General features: G+C 36.3%; 1 protein-coding gene across 1 annotated transcript; it reads left to right on the top strand.

Annotated features, from left to right (window-relative positions):
* The first annotated feature begins 1 nt into the window (after position 1).
* Positions 2 to 27,895, top strand: slc18a2 (solute carrier family 18 member 2). The gene is made up of 16 exons (XM_026944054.3): positions 2 to 109; positions 790 to 979; positions 3,735 to 4,065; positions 5,958 to 6,016; positions 6,723 to 6,806; positions 7,316 to 7,408; positions 7,587 to 7,676; positions 8,095 to 8,138; positions 9,724 to 9,784; positions 11,171 to 11,266; positions 14,269 to 14,347; positions 15,811 to 15,862; positions 16,543 to 16,606; positions 17,678 to 17,797; positions 18,298 to 18,431; positions 22,780 to 27,895. The coding sequence occupies exons 2-16, from the start codon at positions 847 to 849 to the stop codon at positions 22,882 to 22,884; spliced, it is 1,545 nt and encodes a 514-aa protein (XP_026799855.1). The 5' UTR covers positions 2 to 109; positions 790 to 846; the 3' UTR covers positions 22,885 to 27,895.
* Positions 27,896 to 27,962: the final 67 nt, after the last annotated feature.

Here is a 27,962-nt window from a genome sequence, read left to right as displayed (position 1 = left end):
TCCAGCAGCGGCAGTCCGGTGAGTGAACCGCTCCGCGTGCAGCGTGCTTTTCCCTCCCGCTCTTCACCGCCGAACACCGCACCGACTGGGGGCTGCATGTGCATCTGAGGTGAGATGAGACTGCAGACTGACCTGACGATAAAGCACCGAGCACGTGCGATTTAAAGACAAGGCTGCTCCTTAGAGCTTTAATATGCCATTGTAATTAATATTATTATTACAATGTTTTAACATGATTATGAGTAGATTAGATCGGAGTCTGATTATTGGGTTGGCTTTCCTGAATTAAAATTTTTTCACAAAATAGCCGGTTAAGTTCTTACTTTTTGGCAAGTCTGCTTACAATTATTATTATTATTATTATTATTATTATTGTTGTTGTTGTTGTTGTTGTTGTTGTTGATGATGATGATAATGATAATGATGATGATGATGACTTTTATTATTGATACTTTTATTATTATTATTATTATTATTATTATTATTATTATTATTATTATTATTATTATTATGTTGTAAGATCATTAGATTAGATTTGAATCTGATTATTGGATTGGCTTTCTTAAATGCATCTATTTTAGCAAATGCTTCCTTTAATTCTTACTTTTTACAAGTCTACCTCCATCTGAAACCAAAATACACCAAAATAGAATGCATCCATTCTTCTTCTTCTTCTTCTTCTTCTTCTTCGTCTTCTTCTTATTATTATTATTATTATAGCCTACTATTTATCACAGATGTATCCATAGGGACCCAGGTGGTTCCTAACCACTTCTTTCTTCACCACAGGACGCATCTCCCTCTCCATCTTTTTTTTCCCTCTCCTCTCTTTTGGATGTCATTACGATGGGACTACTTGATGCTCTTAGAGATTTCAGTTTACTGACATGGCTGAGGGAAGAGAAACAGTCCAGGAGGCTGATCCTGCTCATTGTTTTTATTGCTTTGCTATTGGATAACATGCTGTTGACGGTGGTGGGTGAGTAAACCTAAATGTCTGCTTTCACACCTGTAACATGGAGATAAACGCTTTGGTCTGGGGATAAACTATTTAGTCCGTGATAAACTATTTAGTCACATGTTAATCTCATTAACGATCTGGGTAGTGGGCGAGACAGTGAAGCACACACACACACACACACACACACACACACACACACACAGAGGTTTCAGCCCTCCAGAGACATGTCTTTTCTGATGAGCGTCACAATTAATCAGCTGGTTTATATTTACAGAGCCTATTCCATGATTTGTTCCTAAATTTAGGCAATAAAAACCTGTTTGGTCATTCAGATATAAACAGCAGTTAATTAAAGGTTAAAAAGCATAGATTGTTTATAAATAGGCTATTTGCTTGCTGATTAAATGACAGAGATGTGGGCAATAATTATTATAATCATAATCATGAAACAGATGCAAAAAGTATATTAGACCAATCCTCACCCGCACTATGATAGTATGATGATACTGGCTGTTAAACGTTGTTCTTTTATCTATGCTTAAAGCTTATGGCTACCAAGTCAAGTCAAGTCAAGAGGCTTTTACTGTCATTTCAACTATATATAGCTGACGCAGTACACAGTGAAATGAGACAACGTTTCTCCAGAACCTAGGTGCTACATAAAAGCAACATCGTCACCTCACACAACATAGAGATACAAACACAGAGCTGAGGACTAGACTAAGTTGTCCTAGCCACATAAAGTGCAAACAGTGCAAAACACTTGAATCACCTCCATTTAAAAATGGCCCAAAATGCATTTTAAAGAATGATTAGCAGTATCAGGCAATGGAAACACTACTTCCTAAAGGATGGGACATTTTTTTTCATTGTTTGCTGTTACATACAGATGTGTGACAAATTAATGGAAAACTGGTGGCACTGGTATTCTGGAAGGGGGTATTTGTTTATTTTGCTGGCATCACTAGTCCCCTTTGAGCAGTGGTGTCAAACTCAGTATGGTGGCCCGGACCAAATAAATCAGCTTAGTGACCGATCACACATCAACAATTTCTCTTAAATGTGTTCATTTATCAGCATTTATCTGAAAGGTACATTCTCAATTCACAAAGGGATCGAACATATATCATCTTCAAAACATATGACCAGAATGCAATTCCAAATTATGGTTTTACCATACAGTGCCTTTGAACTTCTCCACATTTTGTATTGTTATACCCAAGAACTGAAATGGGATTATATGTCAAATTTTCATTTAGCTTGCTAATAAAGAATAACATATCATTCAGATATGTTGTTAGTGGCTGTGTTTATGGCCATGAGCTTTTTGTTCTACTTTGTCCCCTAATAGAATAACAGAACAGACTAGCTCTTATTTCGAAATTTATTACTATGAAGAAGACGATTTTAATTTACAACACATAGACTAAATTCATTGGATGGGCCGGATTAGAACCTTTATCTATAAAGGCTATATATGTGACATCCCTGTCTTAGAGAGAAGCATCACTGCAAATCAATAAAAAGTTCTTCTGACTGATCATCTTTATCCTACGACGGAACATTTGTATCCGGATGGGCGCGGTCTCTTCCAGGATGACTCCACCCCATCCACAGGGCTCACTAAATGGTCTGATGAGAATAAACGTTTATGTAAATCATATGCTATGACCTTAATACTCACGAGATTTCAACCCGAGATTTGAAGTGACGTGTTTTTTAGACAGCGCTCTCCACCAGCAACATCATAACACCAACTGAGGGAAAATCTTTCAGAAGAACAGTGTTCAATCCTCCAGTACAGTTCCTCAGACTTGTAGAATCAAAGACAATGCATAATGAAGCAGTTCTGGTGGCTCATTGTGGCTCAACACCTTACACTTTATGTTGATTACCCATCTGTACATCTTAAGGAATCTGTCTTTTGTGGCTTCCCCATTCCTGCAGACTCAGAGTTTGGCCACAGTTGTTCATCTGAATGACCTCAACAGTAATCAATCAACCAGGGCATTTTGGGTGTACAAATTTTTCTATTGTAATTTTGGAGCACTGGAGCCTATTGGAAGTGCATGACCAGCAAGGCCCATAACCCTTAAAGCTTATATCCTGCCATAGGTAATGTAAATGTTAACAGCATATTAAGAAGAAGAAGAAGAAGAAGAAGCCTTTATTTATCACATATACAGTACATGACAGTACAGTTTGGGTCCCTGGTGGTCTTGTGGCTAAGGATCCTGTGCTCTCACCACCACAGCCTGGGTTTGCTTCTTGGGCCACGGACCAACCCAGCCATTGGGAGTGCTGGCCCCAAGCCCAGATAAAGGGGAAAGGTTGGGTCAGCTAGGGCATCCGGAGTAGAACCTGTGCCAAATCAAACATGCAGACCAATGATCCGCTGTGGCCACCCCTAACAAGAGCAGCCGAAAGAACAATGACAGTACAGTGAAATCTTTTTTCTTCACATAGCCCAGGTATTATTCAGTACCTCTGTGATTGCTCTTTCACGAACTCATTTAAAGCCAAGCTTAAATGTTTCTTATTCTCACAAGGCTTTTCACTGTTCACAGGTATTCTAGTTAGCATGTGTTTTGCGTGACTATACAGCATTATTGTTGGATATTCAGTAAATCAGCTTTGGCTAGTCTAAATACAATACACTTGAAATAATGAACTATCCAATAAATGAGATTTGGGCTTCGAAGGTAGATTTGAGCATTTTTGTGATACTGGTGTAGTGCCATTCACACTGCTTTCCCCCTCTCTCACCTGGCAGTACCCATCATCCCCAGCTACCTGTACTCGGTGGACGATGAGGCTTCTGCTGCAGATAGGAACTTCTCCGTCTCCTCTCAGTCTCCGTCTGGAACCTTCCAGACCATCGTCTCTCTTTACGATAACTCCACTCGCCTGACCAACCTCCTCCCGCAGGTCAGCACCCCAGGCGTGACCTTGCCCCCGACCCCGACCCCAGCTACCAATGCTTCTGACTGCCCCAAAGCGGACAAGCAGCTCCTGAACGAGAATGTAAAAGTGGGTCTCCTGTTTGCCTCAAAGGCCACCGTGCAGCTCATCACCAACCCAATCATAGGACCTCTCACCAACAAGTGAGCAACCCAGAAACTCTCACAATCACTCACACAGAAAGACACACACACACACACATAGCACAGCCTCATCTTAGGACATCTCACCAACAAGTGTGCAACCCAGAAACTCACACACACACACACAAGCACACAAACATCACAACCTCATCTAAGGACCTCTCACCATCAAGTGCGTAAGGTAGAAAATCACACAGTCACTCTCTCCCTCTCTGTCTCTCTCTCTCTCTCTCTCTCTCTCTCTCTTTCTCTTTCACAAACACACACATACACACACAAATAAACATCACCTCTCATCTTAGGACCCCTCACCAACTCATAAATTTTGAGTTGAACACACACACTACCAATACAAGGCCCTTCAATAGGTGACCTCTTCTTTTTAAAATTTATTTTCTGGGATCCATGAATTGATATCTTAGATTAACTCATCATTATTAGCTAGCTAAAGGTAACATTGGTGATGAAGACAGCAACAACAGGGCTGACTGGAGATTGTTATTTTAGTTCTAAACAAGGACAACACAAATAATACCTGAGGATTCTTATTATCTAGATTATTTATCCTCATTTTTTTTAAATATATTTTTATAGTAACAGAATCTGAAAACATTTATGCAAATAGTTCTGAACAGCAAAAGTATCCAAACAATGACAAAAAAAATTGATATCTTGATTAAAAAAGAGAAATGCCAACATGACAGTATTTTTTCATACTGTTCTTTTGCCTTGTCATATTTTTTGCTCCATTTGATCTCTGCAAAAATAAGATAGATGACTTACCTCACATTCCACTGGTTGATTTATTAGCTATAGAGTCATATTTTATGAGTGTATGGATATTTTTAAGAGATCGAAAAACAGAAAGAGACAAAAATTAACATGATTAAATAATAATAATAATGATCACTGATAATAATAACTAATATAGGGTTTGGGGACACAAAGAAATATTTTATCCTGCTTAGTGTTTAAACTTCTGAAATTTAATTTTCGGAAAATTAGCTTTTCTATTAGAAGTTGCATTAATGGAAATGCAGACATGAGAAATTCAGTAACTACAATGTAGATAATCCCAAATTAATTTTTGTAAAGAAAAATGTTTTTTAAAAGTACAAAAAGTACAAAAATGTTTATCTGTTTTTTTTGTGTGTGTGTATGGGAAGGAAATTCTCCTATTTTGGTAAAGTGACTCATTTATCTTTTAGAAACTTTTGCAGGTAAACAGTCGGGGTCCTTTACACATCCAGTAAGCTTCATATGTCCACGGGAATTATAATGGAAACAGTCAAGCAAATGGCTATAACAGTTGTAGTGCTATAATAGCTTGTTTATCTGTTTCTCTGCCTGTATCAACATTATAAATTATATATGATATATCAGAGCTCAAAAACAGACCTGTCTAATGCTAATGCTAACCCAGGGTAGTGCTTTCATGTGTATCTCAAAACATCTCAAAACTAAATATTCCAAATCATTATAAACATTTACACAGTGATTTAGTTGTACTTAACATTAAGTTCAGCTTAACACCATAAAAATATATTCGAGTACACAGCTTAGGGGTCTAGGCACTCAGATTTTAGGCAGCATTTGAGGTTGAATGATTGTGTTAACTAGAGTCTATTTTCCACAGTGGAGATGTAAACAGGAATTAGTGACTTTGTTAAATATCATATTCCATGGGTCAGATTGTTGAAACACATAATTTCAGCTCTCCACCACACTGATGTCCATTCTGAGTGTAGGGTTTTGTACATTGCAATATGCTTTTGAATGCAACCTGTCTAGATGTGTTGCTGTTATTACACTGTTAAGTTGCTGAAGTTTGCTGATATGAACATTATTACGAACACTCACATGAACACTGTAATGCCTCCTGCCTTTTGCAGAATAGGTTACCAGATCCCAATGTTCGCCGGATTCTGCATCATGTTCCTCTCAACTGTCAGTAAGTGGTTAACAATTCTGCACCGAATGGATCTCTCGCCGTCTTTAACATTTAAATGAACAAATGTGTTATTAAAACTTGTAAATATAAATATAATAACCTAAAAGCTGAAGTAATATCATACATGTCATCTAATAAAGAGCACTGAAAATTGCATATGCAGTATAAATACATTACCAGCACACAGATGGGTGACAAATTAAAGGAAGAAACAGCAGCTCTGTTATGCTGTGGAGGACATATATTTATTGTCCTGGCATGGTGTGGGTCTGCTGTAAATCAGTACTGCAGTTCTTCTGACTGATCACCTTTATCCTCTGACGAAACATTTCTATCCTGATGGGTGTGGTCTGTTCCAGGATGACTCCGTCCCCATCCACAGGGCACGAGGGCTCACTAAATGGTTTAATGAGGATAAAAATGATGTGAATCATGTTATGTATAAAAAATCTCAACCCAGTTGAACACCTCTGAGAGATTTTGGAGTGAAGTTAGACAGTTCTCATATTCAGAGACTTGTAAAATAGATGCCAAATTTCAGTGAAGTTTTTCTAGTGGCTCATGCTGGCCTAACACCTTACTAACACCCTTTATGTTGTTTTTTTTCCTTTATTTTGTCACCAATCTATACAACACACACTCTATGCTCAAGGTAAAGCTCCTGAAGTGATACCTTATATCTTTCTGAATTATAATCATCGTTTAGTGTTTGCCTTCTCGTCGAGCTACGCGCTGCTGTTTCTGGCCAGATCCCTGCAGGGAGTCGGCTCTTCTTGCTCCTCTGTGGCAGGTACATCAGCATTTAAAACCTCCATATATGCTGCATAAACTGTCTTTGTGAATTTTATAAAGGACCATCTAACCTTAAATGTAAAAAAGCTTCATAAATCACCTACAATCACTTTCTGGTTAATAATATATTTAAATAATGTATGCTTTTCAGTCATTAAAATTCTTATAGTGAGAACATACAGATAAAAATACAGATACAGGCCTTCACTTGGACTTGATACAACATTGAAATAACATTCAATAATGCTACATGAAACTTTATAATATACAGTATGGGTCCCATATTTTTACCTGATTGCAATGCTGAAAAGACCTGAACCTGTCAAAGCAATAACATTTTATGTATCTTGTGAGCATTTTGATTAACCACACATGTCACCACCATGCAAGTGTTATGACCAATATTTGCATTGTGAGACTATGCACAAAGTCTCTGGACTCTAACCTAACTATATGTGACTGCTGCTGATGTTGTGTGTGTGTGTGTGTGTGTGTGTGTGTGTGTAGGTATGGGAATGCTGGCAAGTGTGTATACAGATGATGAGGAGAGAGGAAATGCAATCGGCATAGCACTGGGAGGACTTGCCATGGGAGTACTTGGTCTGTACAATTAATAGTGAGATGTGTGTGCGTGCGTGTGTGTGTGTGTATGTGTGTATACAAAGGGAATCAGGACTTCCTGTCATGTTTAACAGTATTCTGGATGTGTCTCATAAGATGAATTGATAAGATTAAGACTAAAATTTTCTGTGTGTGTGTGTGTGTGTGTGTGTGTCAGTTGGCCCACCATTTGGCAGCGTGATGTATGAGTTCGTGGGAAAAACGGCTCCTTTCCTGGTCCTGGCTGTTCTAGCAGTGCTGGATGGAGGTGAGATAAAACTCAATTAAAGATGGTTCTCATTTTTTATTAATTAGCAACTGTTGTCTTGATTATTTATGTTTAATATTTTACATATTATAAATTGATATAATCTACCAAGCATTATTATTTAACATTTAGCAATGCACCAGCATCAAGTTGGGGTCAATGATTTTTATGTCATATATTAACTGTTTGTATTTAAATATATAGATGTCACAAAAGGCCTACCTGAAAAAATCCCTCCCAGACTAATCCTTTATCCTTTTATTCCAATTTTCCCCAAAAAACATTGTTTGTACGGAGCACTAATTAGAACATAAAAATACCCTTCTTAACATGCTAACAGCAGCTTTAATAGGTGCTCAGAGCAGAATTGTGTTTCTTCATATAATTAGATATTATGTAATTTGTTTTTTACAATCAGCTCTGCAGTTGTTTGTGCTTCAGCCTTCTAAAGTTGAACCAGAGGTGAGTAATGAACATTTATTATTACTATTATTTTTTTTAAGACACTCTGAATATGAGATGAATGTGTCTAGGTAATGGACTAAACTTTACCTGAGATCGTTTGTTCATCTTTTTATACATTTTTATAGTAGTGTTTGGATAAAGTCCTGTTTATAGTCAATGGATGTAATGGTACATGATTCAAAAAGAGATTATGAGGTCACATACACAAGGATTTAGATGCTATATCCTGTCTAGGGGGTCTAGGGGTCGTTTTCAACCTCGTGTGCTTAATTGGCATTTGTTAATTTGGCATTGTGGTCATATTGGTGTTTGTGATTCATTTTGAATTGTGTTAGGTATTTATATATAGGCTAAATTTCACGTTTTGTATTATTTGTGTTGTAGTGTATATTTTTATTTTATAGAGATAGTATTTTAGTTGTGTGATTTTTATTTTTGGGGGTTATAATGGGTAATCGAGATCAGTCAGAGATTAATTTTCACTGACTGGTATCAATAACTATAAACAAAGAGAAATGCAAACTTTTAAACCTAGAGATTAGAGCTGTGTCTGTTGCTCTAATTGTTACACAGGATCCTGTTTCCTCGAGTTCTCTCTTTAATACACTTGTCCATGCGCTGTATAAACACTAGAGGAGGATGAACTGTCTAGGGATCTTGGCCTTGTGATTGTTCAATGATCAATGATTTTGACATACAAGAAGCCAGAAATCTCTTCTTCTTCTTCTTCTTTTTATTATTATTACAATGACACCTGGAAAGTATGGGAGGAATTGTACTTTATATCTTTTTTTTTTTTTTTGCCAGATGCTTTTATCCATATGAGGCGCAATGCAAGCCATGTACTATATAAAAGAATTATGGTCTTGAGGCATATCTGCATAACGAAAAGTGAAATATGAAGCATCAAGAAGGAGTGGCAGACTATCAGGATTTCCACCAATATGTTCTAAAGCCATCGATTTTCACTGTTTATACTGACTGACCTCCCACATTCGAGTACACCATGACACAACAGATGCTCCTTTTGACTAGATTACGATCTGAGATAGACAAAAGAAGGAGGACACAGTAGACTCTTGGCCCATCCATTAGTGCAATCTCTTTTGGCCTTCGTTAGCGTGGTGTGAACTGTCACAGCATGTGGCAGACAATGACAGAGTGTAATTTGTGATGGCGCGTGTCCATAGATAAGCAGCGTGTGTAATAAAGGGGGGCCGGTGTAATAAGGGCATGCTGGGTAATTATCTCTGGTCGCCAGGTGATGCTGTCACTGTGGCATTTCCAAAGAGCGTAAGCTACATAATGAAACTTGCAATAAAAATGAATGAGAATGGAGAAACAGGAATCAAATTGAATAAATAGCCAGTTTATGAACAATTATTTCATTGCTGATTATTCATCTTGGATCAAAAAGTTTTGTAAAGCAATTTCTGCAAAATTGATACTGCGTCATTGCCTTGGGTCAGAAAGATTTGTCTTAATGTTCAGTAACATTTGATTTACAGTAGATTATACAAATCAGTATAATATTTTTACTTATAATTGTTTGAGATGTGTCATTTTTATTTTTCATTTTCAGAGTCAAAAGGGCACACCACTGATGACCCTCATGAGAGATCCTTATATCCTCATTGCAGCAGGTCAGTAAAATATTAACATAAATAATAACAACTCAACAATAATTCAAAGACTCTGGGATAATACTGATCATTTTTTTGAAATTATTACATAATTTCTTATTTACACTAAAATACACCAGGTGAGATTGTAATAATTTAGCTAGTCTGCTTTTTATTGTTTGATTAATTTAATTTGTTATTTTGTTTCAGCATTTTGTGTATGTGAAATAATGATTTGTTCTGATGGAAACTTGGCTCAGCTATATTTTAAGTAAAGGATTAAGACTGAAATCATTTACGTCTGAGCTAGTCGAGTTATGCAATGAATAAAAACCTAGCTATAAATTCACATCAATACCTGCAGGTGAGGTTGGAAAGCATTTCATTTTTTGACCTAATTTTTCAGCATTAAACAACTTTATAAAAAAAAAAATAGAGCAACTTAGCCATCTTTTTTGTAGCAAACTCAACAAAAGCACCTTTAAGTCATGGAAATATATTTTTTCCCCCTCTCTGTTTACTTTGTTCCTCAGATCTTGGATAACTGTTTGCATATATTGGCTCACTACATAACACCTCCATAAGTTGGGGTGTGTTTTATATAAAATAGATGCATATGAGAGTAAATTGCAGTGTGTTTTATGTGAATTAGATGTATATGTGGGGTGTGTTTTATGCATGTGGTACGTCAATAAGGAACTAGTGGGTGGGAGCTTGTGTCCACGCAGCTGAAGCTGATTAACCATTAGCTCTCACATCACCACTCGTTTTGATGTTGTATGACAGTTTCATGAATCAGACGCATGTTTATTTGTACATCAAATCTGTGGGTGTTTCTACGCAACCTTACTGAACAAGGTGTGTGTGCATGTGTGTGTGTGTATGTTACGTTAGGGATTTGTAACAATCCCGCATTACAAGTCTATATCTCAGTCATGTGGTTTAACACAACCTTTATTGTGAGGGCTGAATAGATGTGAAAGGTCGAAGCAGGATATTACTGCAGTGGAGTGTGTCTGAGAGTGTGTGTGTGAGTGTGTATGAGTGGGGGGTGATGCATGATAAAAGGGGTCATCACTGAGTGACTGAAGTATGATGGATGGATAAGTGTATGACGGTGTGCATGTGAGAGGGACAGAGACAGAGGGATTGGGAGAAGGCAGGAAAGAGAGAGAAAGAGTGAAGTGGAAGAGAAACACATCTGTCACACACTCTCTCCTCCACTTGAATTGCAGCTCTCGCGAGCCGAGGGCCGGCTAATACTGGGTATTATGTGTGGCGAAAGAAATAAAGGAGAAGGGAGGAGGAAGGGAGGAGGGCAGGAAGACAAAAGAAGGATGCGTCTTCAGAAGATAAGTGTCTCACTCTGTGTGTGTGTGTGTGTGTGTGTGTGCGTGTGTCTTTCAGGGTCTATTTGCTTCGCTAACATGGCCATCGCAATGCTGGAACCCGCCCTGCCTATCTGGATGATGGAAACTATGTGTGCCAGAAAATGGCAGCTAGGTAGAGAGCAAACACACACACACAAATGCACAATTCTGCAGGGATGATCTGTGGGTTGACAAGGCAGAAAAACAAGATCGAATATGTGCAGTAAAGAATGGAAGATATAAAACACACAGACAGAAAAGACCACAGAGAATATATACAGTCAGTTCCATAAGTATTTGGACAGTGACACAATTTTCTTAATTTTGCCTCTGTACACCACAATGGATTTGAAATGAAACAATCAAGATGTGATTGACATGTAGACTTTCAGTTTTAATTCAAGGGGTTTAACAAAAATATTGTGTTTAGGAATTACAGCCATTTTCACAGGCTCAAAAGTAATTGGACAATTGACTGAAAAGCAGTTTCATGGCCAGGTGTGGCCTACTTCCTCGATATTTCATGACAAATTAAGGAGATAAAAGATCTGGAGTTGATTCCAAGTGTTGAATTTGCATTTGGAAGCTGTTAATGGGAACTCTCAATATGCACAACAACTCTCAGTAAAGAGGTGTCTATACAAGTGAAGGATGCCATCAATAGGCTGAAAAAAACAAAACAGGCCCATCAGAAAGATAGCAGAAACTTTAGGAGTGGCCAAATCAACAATTTGGTAGATTCTTAAAAAGAAAGAATGCACTGGTGAGCTCAGCAACACCAAAAGACATGGAAGACTAAGGAAGACAACTAAAGTGGATGATCACAGAATTCTTTCCTTGGTGAAGGGAAACCTCTTCACAACACCTAGCCAAGCCAAGAACACTCTGGAGGAGGTAGGCATATCATTGTCAAAGTCTACAATCAAGAGACACCTTCATGAATGTAAATACAGACGGTTTACCTCAAGATGCAAACCACTGGTAACACTCAAGAAAAGAAAGGCTAGATTAGCCTGACCAGTTCTGATGCAAGATTAACTTGTACCAGAATGATGGAAAGAGAAGAGTGTGGAGAAGGAAGGGGAGGGCTCATGATCCAAAGCAAACCACATCATCTGTCAAACATGGTGGAGGCAGTGTTATGGCATGGGCATGTATGGCTGCCAATGGAACTGGGTCACTGGTGTTTATTGATGATGTGACTGCTGATAGAAGTAGCAGGATGAATTCTGAAGTGTATAGAGCCATACTTTCTGCTCAGATTCAGTCAGGTGCTGCAAAACTGATAGGACAGAGTTTCACAGTACAGATGGATAATGACCCAAAACATACAGCGAAAGCAACCCAAGAGCTTCTTAAGGCAAAGAAATTGAATGTTCTTAAATGTCAGAGTCAGTTACCTGATCTCAACCCAATAGAGCTGCTTTTCACTTACTGAAGGCAAGACTGAAGGCAGAAAGACCCACAAACAAGCAGCATCTGAAGGTAGCTGCAGTAAAGGCTTAGCAAAGCATCTCCAGGGAGGAAACTCAGCATTGGTGATGTCCATGGGTTTCAGACTTCAGGCAGTCACTGACTGCAAAGGATTTGCATCCAAGTATTAAAAATAATAGTTATATTTACAATTATGTTAGTTTGTCCAATTACTTTTGAGCCTGTGAAAATGAAGGGACTATGTAAAAAATGGCTATAATTCCTAAATGGTTAATGCAATATTTTTATTAAACCTCTTGAATAAAAGTTGAAAGTGTACACATGTGCAGAGGCAAAATTATGAAAATTGTGTCACTGTAAAAATACTTATGAACTTATGGACAAATACAAATACTTATATATAATTTTATTATGTTATAATATTTTTCAGTTCTTAATTTAGTTTAATAATATATACATTTATATTTTTTTATTATTACGTTTGTGTTTTTAATTTGAAATTACTTTTATTCAATTCTTTTATTCAAACTTTTATTTAACACCTAGATATTATAATAATAGTTTAATCTTCTTAAAGTAAATTTTATTTCACTATTATTATTAATGTTAAAATTAGTGTTAATTCATTTTCATGCAAGTTTTTATTTCCTTGTTTTAATTCATTTTTATTTTAAAATATATTTTGTGTTTTTAGTGTTGGTTGTTATTAACATATTATTTTACATTTCCCTTTGAAATGTAATAAATTTAATGAAAGCTAATTTTAGTTTTATTTTATTTTTATTTTAGGAGTTAATTTATAATATACTAGTATTGTTTTAAGTATTAATTTTTTTATATTGTTTTTCTATTTTGCCATGACAGATTCATTTTTGTTATTTTACACAGAATAATTTTTATATTAATTTTATTAGCTTTTAAGTATAATTGTATTTTACTAGATAGTATTTATTTCTAAATAATTTATTTTAGTAGCCATATTACAGGTCTAGTGCTTACATTAATATGGTGACACGATTTAATAGACAAGCTGTGCATTAATAGTGAAAAAGCAGTAAGCTTTTTACTTTATAGAAATATATTTCTTTTGTGAGTGTTAATATTCATATTTCAATTTCTGATTACTACAAAACGGTTCAGTTCATCAGCTGGTTATCAAGCCCAAGATAAATGATTTTGCAGTAGGAGAAACATAAACTGGCAAACACAGTCAAAGACTGAAAAGTCACAAACCACAAACAACACCAAAATTGTGTGTGTGTTGTTCTGTTAGCTCTGTGGAAGGTTTGTCACCGTGAAGTTGTGGTGATAATGTGAGTGTGTGTCTGATATTAGGAAGAGATACAGTGAGAGATGGGGAGAGGGGGGGGTGGCAGAGAGGATAGGTGGTGGTTGTTTATAGGGTTGTGGGGTATCAGAAGCGTAGCAGGATATTGGAGTGCCACTAGCAGAGAGCAGGGAGCGAGAGAGAGAGAGAGAGAGAGAGCGCAAGAGAGAGATAGAACAAGAGAGAGAGAGCAGCTTCATTACTGCGCCTGAGAGACAGGCAACAGGTCTGAGATCAGACTGATAAAGCACCGTCTTATCACAACTCTCTTCCTCTCTGTTTCTCTTTATGCTGCTCTGTATGTCTGTCTGTCACTGTACTGATCACTCATCCCTCTCTCTCTCACTCTCTCTCTCTCTCTCTCTCTCTCCCAGGAGTCGCCTTTTTGCCAGCTAGCATCTCTTACCTGATCGGGACGAATATCTTTGCTGTTCTGGCTAACAAAATGGGGAGGTATGGAGGAAATGAATCTTTCTCTTCTCGTCTTATCTTCTGCGCTCTGCTATCTGTTTCCGCAGCCATTCAGCAGCTGAAATGAGTTTTGCCTCAGCTTTTTCGATATTTGTTTTTTAATAAAGACCAAGGAACAGTGCAAATCTGTATTGACACTGTTTTTGGGTAAAGATACCCTAAGTCATATTTTGGTTTGTATTTTACATATAAGCGGTATCTTACTGAAAGATTACTGTGGAACACTGGAACAGGAAGTAAATCTGAATTTGCAATTATAGTGTATTTTAAAAAATATCATATTTTAATGACATCAGAGATGTAAAGTTTAGTTTTGTGTGATACCATCTTGTTATATTCCATGTAGTGAGCATGTATAGTGACTAGAATTTGGTATTTGTTAGAGAGGCTTAAATTTAAAAAATAAGTCTTGTATGAAGACGAGTTAAAGATGGTGGGTTTTATGTGGATTTTGGGCAGCATAAAAAATGTAAAATAGTGCTAAATGGCAACAAAAATACATTATATGGCCATAAGCTTGTTGATGCCTGGGGTGCAGTCGGTGTTCCAGTTCATCCCAAAGGTGTTCAGTGGGGTTGAGGTCAGGACTCTGTGCAGGACACTCGAGTTCTTCCACTCCAACCTTAACAAACCATGTCTTCATGGAGCTCGCTTTGTGCACAGGGGCATTGTCATGCTGGAACAGAGGTTGGGCCTCATTTGTGTGCTTCCAACTTTGTAGCAACAGTTTGGGGAAGAACCACCTATGGGTGCGATGGTCAGGTGTGCACATACTTTGGGCCATATAGTGTATGTTAAAAAAAAACAGTACTAAAAGTGACACAGTTTTCACCTTGCATTGTTTATGTGATGGTGTAGCCCTACTGCTAGTGTTCTTCAAATAATACATAGCTAATATTTGAAAAGATTTAAAAGTAATTAAAACTGCAGTTGGATTAATTAGCTCTAATACATTCTAAATACATGAATCCCGTCTATTAAATCTAACATTCTGTAGTTTTCACTTGACCCTTATCCTGCTGTGATGTACATCATCTGATCTCCATTACATGTGACTTTTTAAAACCCTTTCGATGCTGCAATGTACAGTATGTGTAAATGCTGCCAAATGCCTGGAAAAATGAGCAGTCTCTCTTAGTTTGCTCTCTGGTATTCTGTCATTGTTTCCACAGCTATGTCCAATCTTTGGTGTGGTAAAGTTTTAGCCCCCTCAGGCTAAACATAACACAAGCTTTTCAATGGAAGCTATTATCTTTGGCTGCATCCTCACTAATCATTGGTTTTATATCTTATCCTATGTCGCCATTGCTTCCTTTTTTTCTCTTTCTGTTTCTGTCTCTTCTTCAATCATTTCCTTGCATTTCATTTCTGATTCTTGATTTCTCTCTACCTTTATTTAATTCATTCATGTTCTTTATTCTCCTTACTTCTCTTTCCTTCTCTAGATGGCTGTGCTCTCTCATAGGAATGCTGCTGGTTGGGATCAGCATTCTCTGTGTAAGTAGGAGAACACATCATTTAGGATAACAACCATTTGTTTTTTAACCTTTTTTGGAAATAGTATCGAGCCTAAAAAAGAAAAATAATATCTCTAAGCTTTAACAGACATAACCAATTTTTTCCTATTTTTCCTAATTCTTTGGTACCCATGGGTTTTACCCCTGAGTAACACACATACATTTCTATTCAACTGTTTAAACTGGTAAGGTTTAGGAAGGTAGATTACACTGGAATTTCCTAAGCAACCTCAAGAATAGGAAAAAAAAACACCTTGACCTAATATACATTTTCATTTCTGAGGTTTTCCTGTCTAAGATACATTGAGAACAGAGAGAGAGAAGGAATGGGTCAATAAACACGTTCCAACTCTCTGGCTCTCTCTCTCTCTCTGCATGGGCCACTTCCTGTCAGATAAGACATCAGGCCTTTCCATTAAAATAGTTTATTGGATTAGCCACTGTGTAAATGTGTGTGTGTGTGTGTGTGTGAGTGCGGTGTCGGGAACAGCGGTTTAAACAGGCCTGGGAAAAACAACACAAACGTAGGGGTTATGGAGGACAGAAAATCCCATCGCCTCCCATCACCTCTCTCTCTCTCTTTCTAGGATGTCATTATGATGGCTAAATCTGTTTTCAGGTTCTTTATTTGAGATTTGTTGTGTATTTGTCACTTCACAGGTGCCTTTTGCGAAAGACATCTATGGACTCATATTGCCAAACTTTGGGGTTGGTTTTGCGATTGGTGAGCGAGACGTTTCATTTTCTATAATAGCAGCTCTGTACATAAGTAGTTCCAGCCGCAAGACAAATCACAGGTTTATATTAATGTGCTTGCTCTAAACATGTAAATTTTTCTGTTGTAACAACTTATGCAGGGACTTTTACAGTAGATGTTCCACAAAAACAGATTTTACATTTACATTTACATTTATGGCATTTGGCAGACGCCTTTATCCAGAGCGACTTACAAAAGTTCTCTGAAGTCTCGATCAATAAATACATCCTGATACTGGTTCATTAGGTTATGGATGAAGAATACCATTGATCAAAAAACTTTAAATTTTAAAAACATTAGTAATTGTTGACTTGATGAGGAGATGTCTGTTTAGTATTTTTGGAAGGAGATTTCAAGATTTCAGTATCAACACTTTGTAACAGTGAGAGGTAAAGCTGTAACATGGGAACATCTTCAGGAGTTTATTCTTTCTGGTTTCTCAATAACGACAGGCTGCATTTTTTTGTCTTAACTTAGAAAGTTGCCATTCGTTAATAACAAAAAAAAACTTTTACTATTGACAAATAATCGTGGTATAAGAGGAATAAAACACTTCAAGACATGATGTTGTTGGAAAATAATAAACTCCAGGGTGTTAACTCTGTACTAACTCTGGTTTATGTCGGGCCACATCACAAAACCGTGTCGCTGATTATTTTCCAAACATTTTTTATATTCAAGGTATGAATTTGTGTTCAGTAAACCAGTCTCATTTGTTTAATTGAACTAAGTGTATACAATGACATATGACAGAGTAAATAAAAAAATGATTATTATAAATGTTAATAATGGTTAAATGACTACATGCACAAGATCAAGAGTCATCATTCCTACCAGCTGCAACAGGTTTGTCTCAGCTCAGTGCAACAGTGTTTGTGATTAGTGACTAAGGAAATGAAAACAATGAGCATGAAACTTTAAATGTGTTCCTTCTACATTTGAATTTGTCAGATTTGTTAGGTTAAGTGTTATACAGATTAGTCTGAATACAAGCTGATTGAATCCTATTCTTCTCCTGTGTGTGTCTGTGTGTGTTAGGCATGGTGGACTCCTCTATGATGCCAATCATGGGCTATTTGGTGGATCTGAGACACGTCTCTGTTTACGGGAGTGTGTACGCCATTGCTGACGTGGCCTTCTGCATGGGCTTTGCATTCGGTGAGAAGCCGAGTTTGCCTATAAACAGTAGGAACATTAGGAAAACTTTAGACACAACTATACATAACAGGTTTACATTACCATGTTCATTCTAATACATTATCATTACTATTGTAATAGCTAATTCATGGTACGGCAGAAGCTCCACATAAACATGTTTAATCATTGATATAGTGAAGTTTTCTGTGAGGTTCTGCGATTTAGGAAAGAGTCTCCAGTGTCAGGGATTTGTAACAGTCAGCTGTTAGTTTTGTGGCTTCTTGATAAAGTGACAAGGTGCCTTTTTTCTTATTAACTTCAAGAGAGGGAAAAAAAGAGAGGCTGGTGAGGAAGCTGACGTTCTATAACATAAAGAACTATAAAAAGAGAAAGATATCATTCCCCTGTTCTTTAATGAATATAAAATTGTCAGCACTGGCCAATTGCTGTGGTATAAGAAGAAAAAAACACTTCAGGATATGTTGATACAAGAAAATAACCAAGTGTGTTTTGTGGTGCAGGCCCATCAGCCGGTGGAGCTATCGCACGCAGTATTGGGTTCCCATGGCTCATGACCATCATCGGCGTGGTGGACATCCTGTTCGCTCCACTTTGCTTCTTCCTCCGCAGCCCTCCAGCCAACGAGGAGAAAATGGTCAGTCATGCCTGTTATTGTGCTTTGTTAAAACAATGGTTACTCTACAGTTATTATTGATTGTAAATCTTGTAAACTATGAACAAATTACAGATTGAGAAGACTGGGAAGATCAAACCTCAAACACACGAACACATTGACCATTAACCTGCTTTTGTGAGACCCCTAGCTGATACATGAACAATTCACGTAGTTCTTTTTACTTTACATTTTTTAAAGACCTGTATAGCAAACTAAACAACTGATGGTTTTAAATGGGATTCTATGTGTTAGAACATGACACATGGCTTTTAATGCATTATAATGTGCAAATAATTGAAAACAGATTTTTTTAACTATGCCACAGTCATGCTCATTGCGGCAGAATGGATGTTTTTTGGAAGATTATTTATACTACAAACAGAGACTATGGTTGTACATAAATATGTACTGTATATATATATATATATATATATATATATATATATATATATATATATATATATATATATATGGCTTCAAATGTGTACATATGGAAAATATGGTTAAACATCTTTGTGCACATAGAGAGACCTGAATGTTTAATGTAGCCATTAAACATTAGGAATTAGGAAGGAATTAGCAACCAGTTCACTTTAAGCAAAATCTTACCTCACACCTAGTTTTAATATCCTACAGAATCTGTTAAGCTCATCAAAAAAAGAACACATCTGTTATGACAGCAGATATTTGTACCCAGGATGAGAACAGAAATGTAAACTATTTGCACCCAAATTATTTAGTGGCATTGCACATCCTGACTAGCCATGTCACCCTCTTATCACATCAAACCATCTCTCCGGGAGCATGATGGTTAACATTTTACTAGTGAAAAGATTTTTTAACTAGCTTCCCAGTAAATCTAGCTTTACAGAATTACGTAATATATTAGTTCACAAAACCTGCTGGCAGACCTGAATAATAGTTTGAATTACAAAACAGTTATCCTAATGTTAGCTTGCTTGCTAGCAACATTTGCTAGCAACATTGGTTACTGGTTTACAAAATATAATAGTTTGCCTAATGTTAGCTAGCTTGCTAGTAAACATTGGCTACTGGTTTACAAAATACAATAGTTTGCCTAACATTAGCTAGCTTGGTATAGTTACACTGGCTACTGGTTTAAAAAAAAATCTAATGTTAGTTTGCTAGCAAATCTGGATAATGGTTTTAATTAAATACAGTTTGCCTAATGTTAGCTAGCTTGCTAGTGACATTGGCTATTGGTTTTAAAATATAGTAGCTTGCTTAATGTTAACAGGTTGAAGGATTGCCAACTTACCTACATCTTAAAAAATGCACAAACACCTGAAACCAGACCAATAATATTGGCAGTATATGACAGAACAGTGACAATATATTGTAGTTTAAGTTTGTTAATTAATTTGTTGAAAAAAATGAAAAAAAAAAAATTGTTTACTCAACTGACCTGAAAATGCATGACTCATTCTCATGCTCTCTTAATTTCCTGTCTTTCTTTGGACTTTATTTAAACTAGCCCATGGATTTGCTTTTTCCACCTTGCCTTTCACAAAAATGTTAATAAAAACTAGCCTAATTTGGCCTAAAAACCGTGACCGTGTCAGCCCTGCTAGTGTGCTGCAGTGACATACTGTGGCTTCTGGTTTTAACAATATCATGTAAGCTAGTTTGTAGCAAATCTGGTTAATGGTTTTGAATGCATTAATACTTGCCTAAAGTTAGCTAATTGGCTTGCTAGCAACTATGGTTGCTGTTCTAAACAATATCATGTAAGCTACTTTGCTAAGAAAATCCAGCTAATGGTTTTAAATACAAGAAAAGTTACTTTTTGCTACTGGTTTGAAACAATATGTTTGTTAGTTGCTAGCAAACCTGGCTAATGGTTTTAATTACATAATAGCTTGCCTAATGTTAGCTATTTCAAATAGCCTATTTGCAGATAGTTTACCTAAATGTAGCTAGTTTGCTATCGATATTCATTCAAGAGAGCACAGAAAAGAATTCTATTGTACAATGTGTTACCATTTGAATTAAATATGATAGTTTTAAACAATTAAAGCACATGCTGTGAGAACAAGATATCTGTTAAGAATTTTGAACAAAAAAACTAGAAATAAATGCAGTGGACTCCGATTTGGCTATGTAATGAGAACGGCAGTGCTCCCTGACACCGAATTCTGAGTTCTTACAAGGTTTGACCTTTTACTGTGACGTGTTTAAAGAACTACAGGGTTTACAAGGTCTAAGGACAACAACATTGTTTATTTCTTTTCTTTCTTTTTTTTTTGCTATAACCATCATAATAATATTAACCATAAATTAATTGATCATTAAATAAAATCTTAATAATCAAATCTTTCAAAATGGCAGAAACTTACTGTTCCAGTCTCTTTATTCAGCCTGATTTCATGCTTCTGACATGATCGGATATGATCAAAATGGAAAATTATGTTGCACAATAGATACAAGGGAAAAGATTGCCCAGAATGCCCTTCAGCAAAGATCAAAGAGTGATGCTGATTGGAACAGACTCACGCATTTGCTCTCAAATACACGCCGTGATCAAAGCTCCATGTCGTGTGTTCTTTCTCAACAAGAGCTCTACATCGGCTCTGAAGAGTATTTACGACCACACACTCACACCCATACACACATTTACACACGACCAAACAGCCTTGCCTACTGGAGCAGGAACCTTAAAAAATTGGAAATTTAAAAAAAAAAATTATATGCCTTATTTAGGCATGTGTAATTAAAGGAATAATTAAAGGAATATTCCTTTTTTTTAATCTAATCTCTATCTTCTTCATCTGTAATGGATGTGTGATTCCCACAGACAATTATTTTTTAAATGTTTCTCTGTATTGAGAAAAAAAAAATCTGAAAACTTGTTTACAAGAAGCTCACTTATAATGGAAATCTAAGGGCGCTTTTTGAATTTCATGAATAGGTGATTACAATGTGTGAGTATATTACACAAATTAAAAAGTACAAAAAGTAAAAGTGGTAGGATAAACCAGATAGGACAGAATGTCTCATGTAGTTTTATCCAACTTTCCAACATTGAAGCAATACAGTAAAAGTAGTTTTGGTTATTTTCCCGAAGGTTTATAATAAAATTGACCACAGTGGAAGTGGATAACACTAAATTTGTTCCTTTGAAAAACTAGTTCTCATATATGAAAGGACAAATTCTACAAATATAAAACTTAATTTGTGTAAAGAATTCTAGAAAGTTAATTAACATTAATGACAGGATTCAACAACTGCCCTAAGATTCATTATGAGTGAATTTCAAGTAAACAGATGTCTTGTTCTTTGCTCAGGGAAATATGTCAAAATTCTTGTTTGACAGTAAACATGGAAAATACTGTGCAAAGATCTTAGCTTTCCTACATTTATTTAATGTAAATTTTGTCTTACATGTATGTTATACTTACTGAATTAGTGACAGTTAAAAAGAAAATTATGTGATTATGTTTTATGGGGAGTTGTACTGTGATGGCTTTGGACTGCGATTGCTGTGGGGGCTTTGGGGCTGCGGTTGCCACAAGCAGCTTCGTACTCACATCAGTGGACAGTGGATAGTTTCCAGTTTCCAACCAGACTTCTTGTGAAAACTGTGATGAATTTACTGGTTGCATAATGGCACTATTTGTCCATATAGTCCACAGTTATAAAAGGGATTTATTTATAATTGCACTATCCGTTGCACCCAGATGAGGATGGGTTCCTTTTTGAGTCTGGTTCCTCTCAAGGTTTCTTCCACATATCATCTCAGGCAGTTTTTCCTTGCCACCGTCGCCTCTGGCTTCCTCATTAGGGATAAATTCACATATTTACAATTTATTTTGGTTTAACTTAATTTGAATCTATTTATTTCTGTAAAGCTGCTCTGTGACAGTGTCCATTCTTAAAAGCGCTATACAAATAAAATTGAATTGAATTGAATTGAATTGAATGGATCATATTAAATAATAGATCTGATAAAAACATTATTGAGGCTGTCTGGGATATGCAGTCTTAAATGCAAATTTGATTTCATTAGATTTTTAAAGTGGTTGTTTTACTGTTTAAAGCTCAATTCAGTAGTTGCTGTGATACGTAGAAACTTTTCACGTCTTTGTTTTTAAACGCATCTTCGCTTAAAAGAATTTCTTTAGATGTGACTAAGACATTTGCACAGTACTTTAGATAATGAGTGAATATTAAATAATGCTACTGCTGGTGTGTTTTTTGTAAGATCTGAGACAATGAAGACCTATAAAACGTCTGCATATAAAAATTAATTCGATTATCACAAAAATGACTGGTTTTGCTCTCCCTCCTTTTTTTGTCTCTCTCACAGGCCATCCTGATGGATGTCAATTGTTCGATGAAGACACGTTCCTACTCCACCCAGGGCTCCAGCTATCAGATGGGAGACGACATGGAGTTGGACAGTCCAGAGTAGACGCCTTTACCCTCTCTCAGACCTAGACCTTTGACCCCATGACCCCTAGCTGTGTATGTGCCGTTCTAGAGTTTATTTTGCTGTATTAAAAGGGAGAATAGGGACTTTTAACAGAACCATGTGGCTGATTTTGTGAGGAAATGTCCTTAACACTAAGCGTTGTTTGTTCTGCTGAAACCAAAGCCGTTGTCATTGTCCTTTAAAATTAGGGTGAAAGTGGCACATTGAATCAAACCAACAGCCTTAGCTACACGCTCAGTGGGGCCATTCGGACACAGGGTCTTTAAAGCCACCAGCAAGGATACGACAAGACACATTTGTTTATATTAGGGGTGGGATGATATTCAGTATGCTGAGATAAGGAAATCGGGGGCTATGTTAGAAAGATAAAGAAAGATGCTTAGTTTTTAAGGAACAAACATATCAGGCAAAAAATCAGAGAAAACAATATTTCCACATTGTTTTGTTTACGTAACTAATTTAAATCATTGTACTGCTGCTGCAGTGTATAGTTGTTGGTATACCAAAAACCTCAACATTATGTTGTAAGGTTCTCATATCAGGATTTTTTCGCACCCCTAGTTCATTAAAATGTCACATTACCATCAAATTATCTTCTTTAGCCGTTTTTGAATATTTCTTTCTGTCATTAACTGAGACACTTTGTAATTTTGTTGCAAATCCCTGATTGTGGCTTTAAAACGTGAAATTGAAGGTCACCTGTGCTCTGTCAACATACAAAACTGCCTAATACTTAAAATCTTAAAGATGAAGAGGATATTTTGAAAATCTCCAATAGGAGTCACATGTTGAACAATGCACTATATGGATACAACTTAGCTACACATAGCACAAAGTGGTTCATTTCTTTTTTTTTTTTTTTATTGTGGGAGGGGAAGTTGAATGAGGAAATAGAATTCATTTGTTCTGCGGCTAAAACGAATCATAGTTTACCTCGAAATGGCCTTAAAAAGTTTCCTTTATATAACCAGGGGTGACTGTTCTACAAAGACCACACATCAGATTTCATTTTCTAATACAAAATGCTGAAACATGAGCATAAACTGAGTAAAGCGTGGAGAGAGAGAGAGAGAGAGAAAAAAAAGAAATATCTGTAGTCAAACTGAAGTTCATGTGATGTTTCAGTGTTGCCTCCAAGCTGAACTTGTTTGTGGGCTCGTTACATGTTCCTGTCTGTTCAGGCCTTATACGTGAATGAGCTATGATTTAAGATGTCGATGTCGTATTATTTATTATCGTGTAACAGTAACAACAAATAGAGATTTACCCAGTAAATCCTAAAGATTAGATCATAAAATGACACAAAAAGGCACAATGTGGTTCCTCATTATGAATATGAGTTGTGTTTGTAAGCGTGTCCTTCCGTGAGGTGTGAATTCCATCATGTCCAATAAACGATGTATTATGTTGACATCTAGTATGCAGTAATGAGAGATCATTTACTCGCTTTTAGTTCAGTCCAACAATAAACACACTGCTGTAGCGGATCTTGTTATAGTGCCTCAGTTTAATTAGATTATACTCTGATTTCTAAAGTGTATATAGTATATATCTATATTTTAGTAAGCACATGTGAAAATGATTATTAAAGATGTCTACTGTTAGTCATGCTATTTTTTTTTCTTTTTTAGTTTCTTTAAAATGTCTGTTGTTTTCTTTAAAATGGCTGTTTGTTTTTTTTTTTGCAAATAGGCACCTTATATTGAGGTTTATATATGGTCATAAAAGCCATATCACATATCATTTTAAATTCTCATCTTCTAAACTTTAGCCATTCCATTATTTCATGTTTGCTTTTTGTTTTTGTGGTGGAAGGAGCTGTAAAGCAGGAGGTCTGGAAAAGCAGATTCTGTGATATGGTTACGCCTTAAATAGCACATCTAACATCTCTTAATCAGATCTGTAGTGTTATGAAGCGTGCAGTGTTAAAGCTGGGTGCGTGCAGGTCCACCATACACACAGGCAATTCAAGCTAATGCGAAACGCAATTAAATCATACTGTAGAACATTATTCTAACTGATTCCCGAAAAAAAGGTAGCACTAGGGCTACCTTTGTAGTGATTACTAATTTATTTATTTATTTTTATTTTTTGCCTTTTATATTTATATAAATATGATCACACAGACATGTCATAAACTGAGCTGGCCCTAGTACACTTCCATCTGAAATGTTATGTATAATTTCAAGCAAATTTCAGATGTTTTTCCTTCCAAAATCTATTTAAGAATTATTCTCCATTTTCACATCAGCTATATGTTTCCATTCAGATTTTTCACTTCATAAAAAATATCAGCATCTCAAAGCATCTCAAATTAAAATACTAACCAGGATCAGCTGACTATGCCACACAGAACTATCAAACTATCAAGATCAATATAGTGATATAATCTGGTCAGAAGCAAAAATATCCATGAGAGTCTATTCAACCTACTCAAAGCCACTTTGCTAATTTCCCAACAGACCTGGGATTTACTAGCACAAACAATAGGGCTAAATATTCTAGCAGAAAACTCTTTAACAGATCTGTAGGTGTAATTTATGAGGGAATTGGGCATGCATGTGCAGGATAAGGATCCAAGTGTATGCCAAACTCCAGGAAATATACAACATAGAGGATACTAGGATTTCCTGGGTACAGTTTATTTCAGGTGATTATATTTTTTCCTGTCTTGCCCAGGTAGTCAGTACAGTATCTATAACCTTACTGGCATCTTACTGAATCAGCATTAAAAATTAGTAATGTTAGCATTTTGGGGAGTTTAAATTATATGATAATATTATATTTATTTGCAGGCAAACATGCCGCATGTAAGCTACATACTGAGTTTCAACAAACTGTTCACTCAATCTATCCTAGTTACAACTTACACTTGTATAAAAAAAAGTGCAAGTTTACAGTTTTATCGATTTATCAATACATGGAAAAGTAACCACTGCCTTGTTGAACTCTGGTGATTATAGTGAAGAAGTTTGTTCTGTTCACAAACATACAGTATCAGAGTTCCACTATAACATCCCCGACCATAAGGATTAAAACTCTTGTGTAATTTATTTTCTTGTTCTGAGATGTGTTGCGTGGTTGAGATCACGTGCATATGTGCCAATGTCAGTGTGTGCCTTTATTCAGGTGTCTTCTGTATGTGTGTAAGGTATCTCCTCAAGGCCATGAGAGGACAGTTTTGTATCCTGTAGAAGGTCCTGTAGTCAGGATTCAAATCATAAGACTGTAACACTATAGGGTGTATGTATGTAGTTGTTGGAACTACAGCCAAAAATAAATAAATGTTGAATATTGAGTAAATTTGTGCGAGTGTGTTTGAGTAGATTGCAATTCGTACGATCCTCATTGGTTCTCTTTGCCTTTATAGTGCATGAGCTAGTGCACTGTGTTAAAAAGAATGGATTTAGTGTGTTTACCTGATGCTCTTTAATGATGGGATGAGCATCTTTAAAATGCACGCATTAACATGTCCAAAGTGTTCAGTGCTCTAGGATTACAATTCATTCATGTACTAATGAGTTATATTGATTTTAAAATAAACAGCAAGTTTTTCTTTAGTAAACAGGCCCGAGGATGGAAGAGTTGCATTTCCGATGATTGATCGACACGCCAATCTCATTTAGAGCTCAATAACTGCACAGGTTGCCATCTGCTCACAGATCAATAGGTGTGTTCATTTTGTTTTCAGTGAACACTTACAGCATTCAAGAATGACTCAACTTGCATTTAAATCTAGTCAATAGTGATCGTTACATATGATTTTCACTTGTTCAAAGATTTGCATGATGGAAAACAAACCAAACTTTTCAATGAACAGGCAATACTGATTATTGCATTATTTGTACTGATACACATCTGGAATGAAAATCATCATATAAGGAATAAAGCATCACAAGGTGTGCTGTTATAGGAAAACAATCAGTGACATGGTGGTGTGATGCAGCTTAATGCGAAGTGGAGTTACTCTTACCACCCAGAAGTTCATTATTTTTCAATAACAGCATGTCCCAGAGAGTTTTATTCCTCTTATTCCACAGGAAATTGCTGATGATTTAAAAAATTTTTAAATTTGATTAATGAATGACACATCACACTTCTTAACCGTTTAGAGTTACACTCATGTTGTGGAACATCCACAAGTTAGTTCCTGTTGTCGCTTATGTTATAGCAGCTAGAAACAGTTATCGTTTGCTCACCAGCCTTTATTTTCTCTCACTTGAACTTCTGTTACCAAGAAGACACTGGAGACTCCTTCCACAAATATTCAATACATGTCTTTTTTTACAGAAAGCCTCACTATATTAACTATACCATAATGTATTAGAACGAGTGCATTAATATGAACATTTGCAGTAAATTAACGAACCACTTCTGACCATTCAGAATTCACCATGAATACTGTACTAAAATCATTTAGTGGCTAGAGTATAATGAAAGTTTGGAGCCTTTTAGTGTTCCTTATCATGCTAATCAGGCTAATACACCTGTCAGTAATTGACAGACAGGCTTCCATGACCAAGACCGAATAAATCTAGTCTAGTTTCATGTATGTGACTGAACCAAGTATAATAGTCTTAAAGAATCATTTATCAAAACTGGTAACATGGCTAGTATCCAATTAGCATTATAATAATTGACAGAATCCAGCATTCATTATTATGCTAGTGCTAATTACTGGCTGCTAGCCACGCTGCCAATTTTGTCCATATAATTCATTTATATAAGGAACAGGACATAAGAAGCAAACTAACTTTTTTAAATAATTTATTTTGTATCTCAATGCATAAGCAAATATGATATGTCATTGTGTAAAGTTCCTGCATCACGATACAAAGCTGTGCAGTACTTTAGCAGCTGTCCTTAAAACCACATTTAAAACATAAATCTTTTTTGTTTTTTTACTGGAAGCAAAGACGACAACAATAATAACGAAAATCAACCAGTGTACTGTGCATTATCAGAGAGGGTTGAGCTAGGGTTGAGTTTGCAGCGACCATCTTTGTTCAGGCTATTTACAATAGCGCCAAGGCTATGTTTACGCAGGAAGTTTAAAT

Source organism: Pangasianodon hypophthalmus, chromosome 10, assembly GCF_027358585.1.
Source record: "Pangasianodon hypophthalmus isolate fPanHyp1 chromosome 10, fPanHyp1.pri, whole genome shotgun sequence".
In the NCBI taxonomy this organism is placed as follows: domain Eukaryota; kingdom Metazoa; phylum Chordata; class Actinopteri; order Siluriformes; family Pangasiidae; genus Pangasianodon; species Pangasianodon hypophthalmus.
Note: the sequence above shows the minus strand (reverse complement) of the source record. Positions and strands in the feature narration are given on the sequence as shown.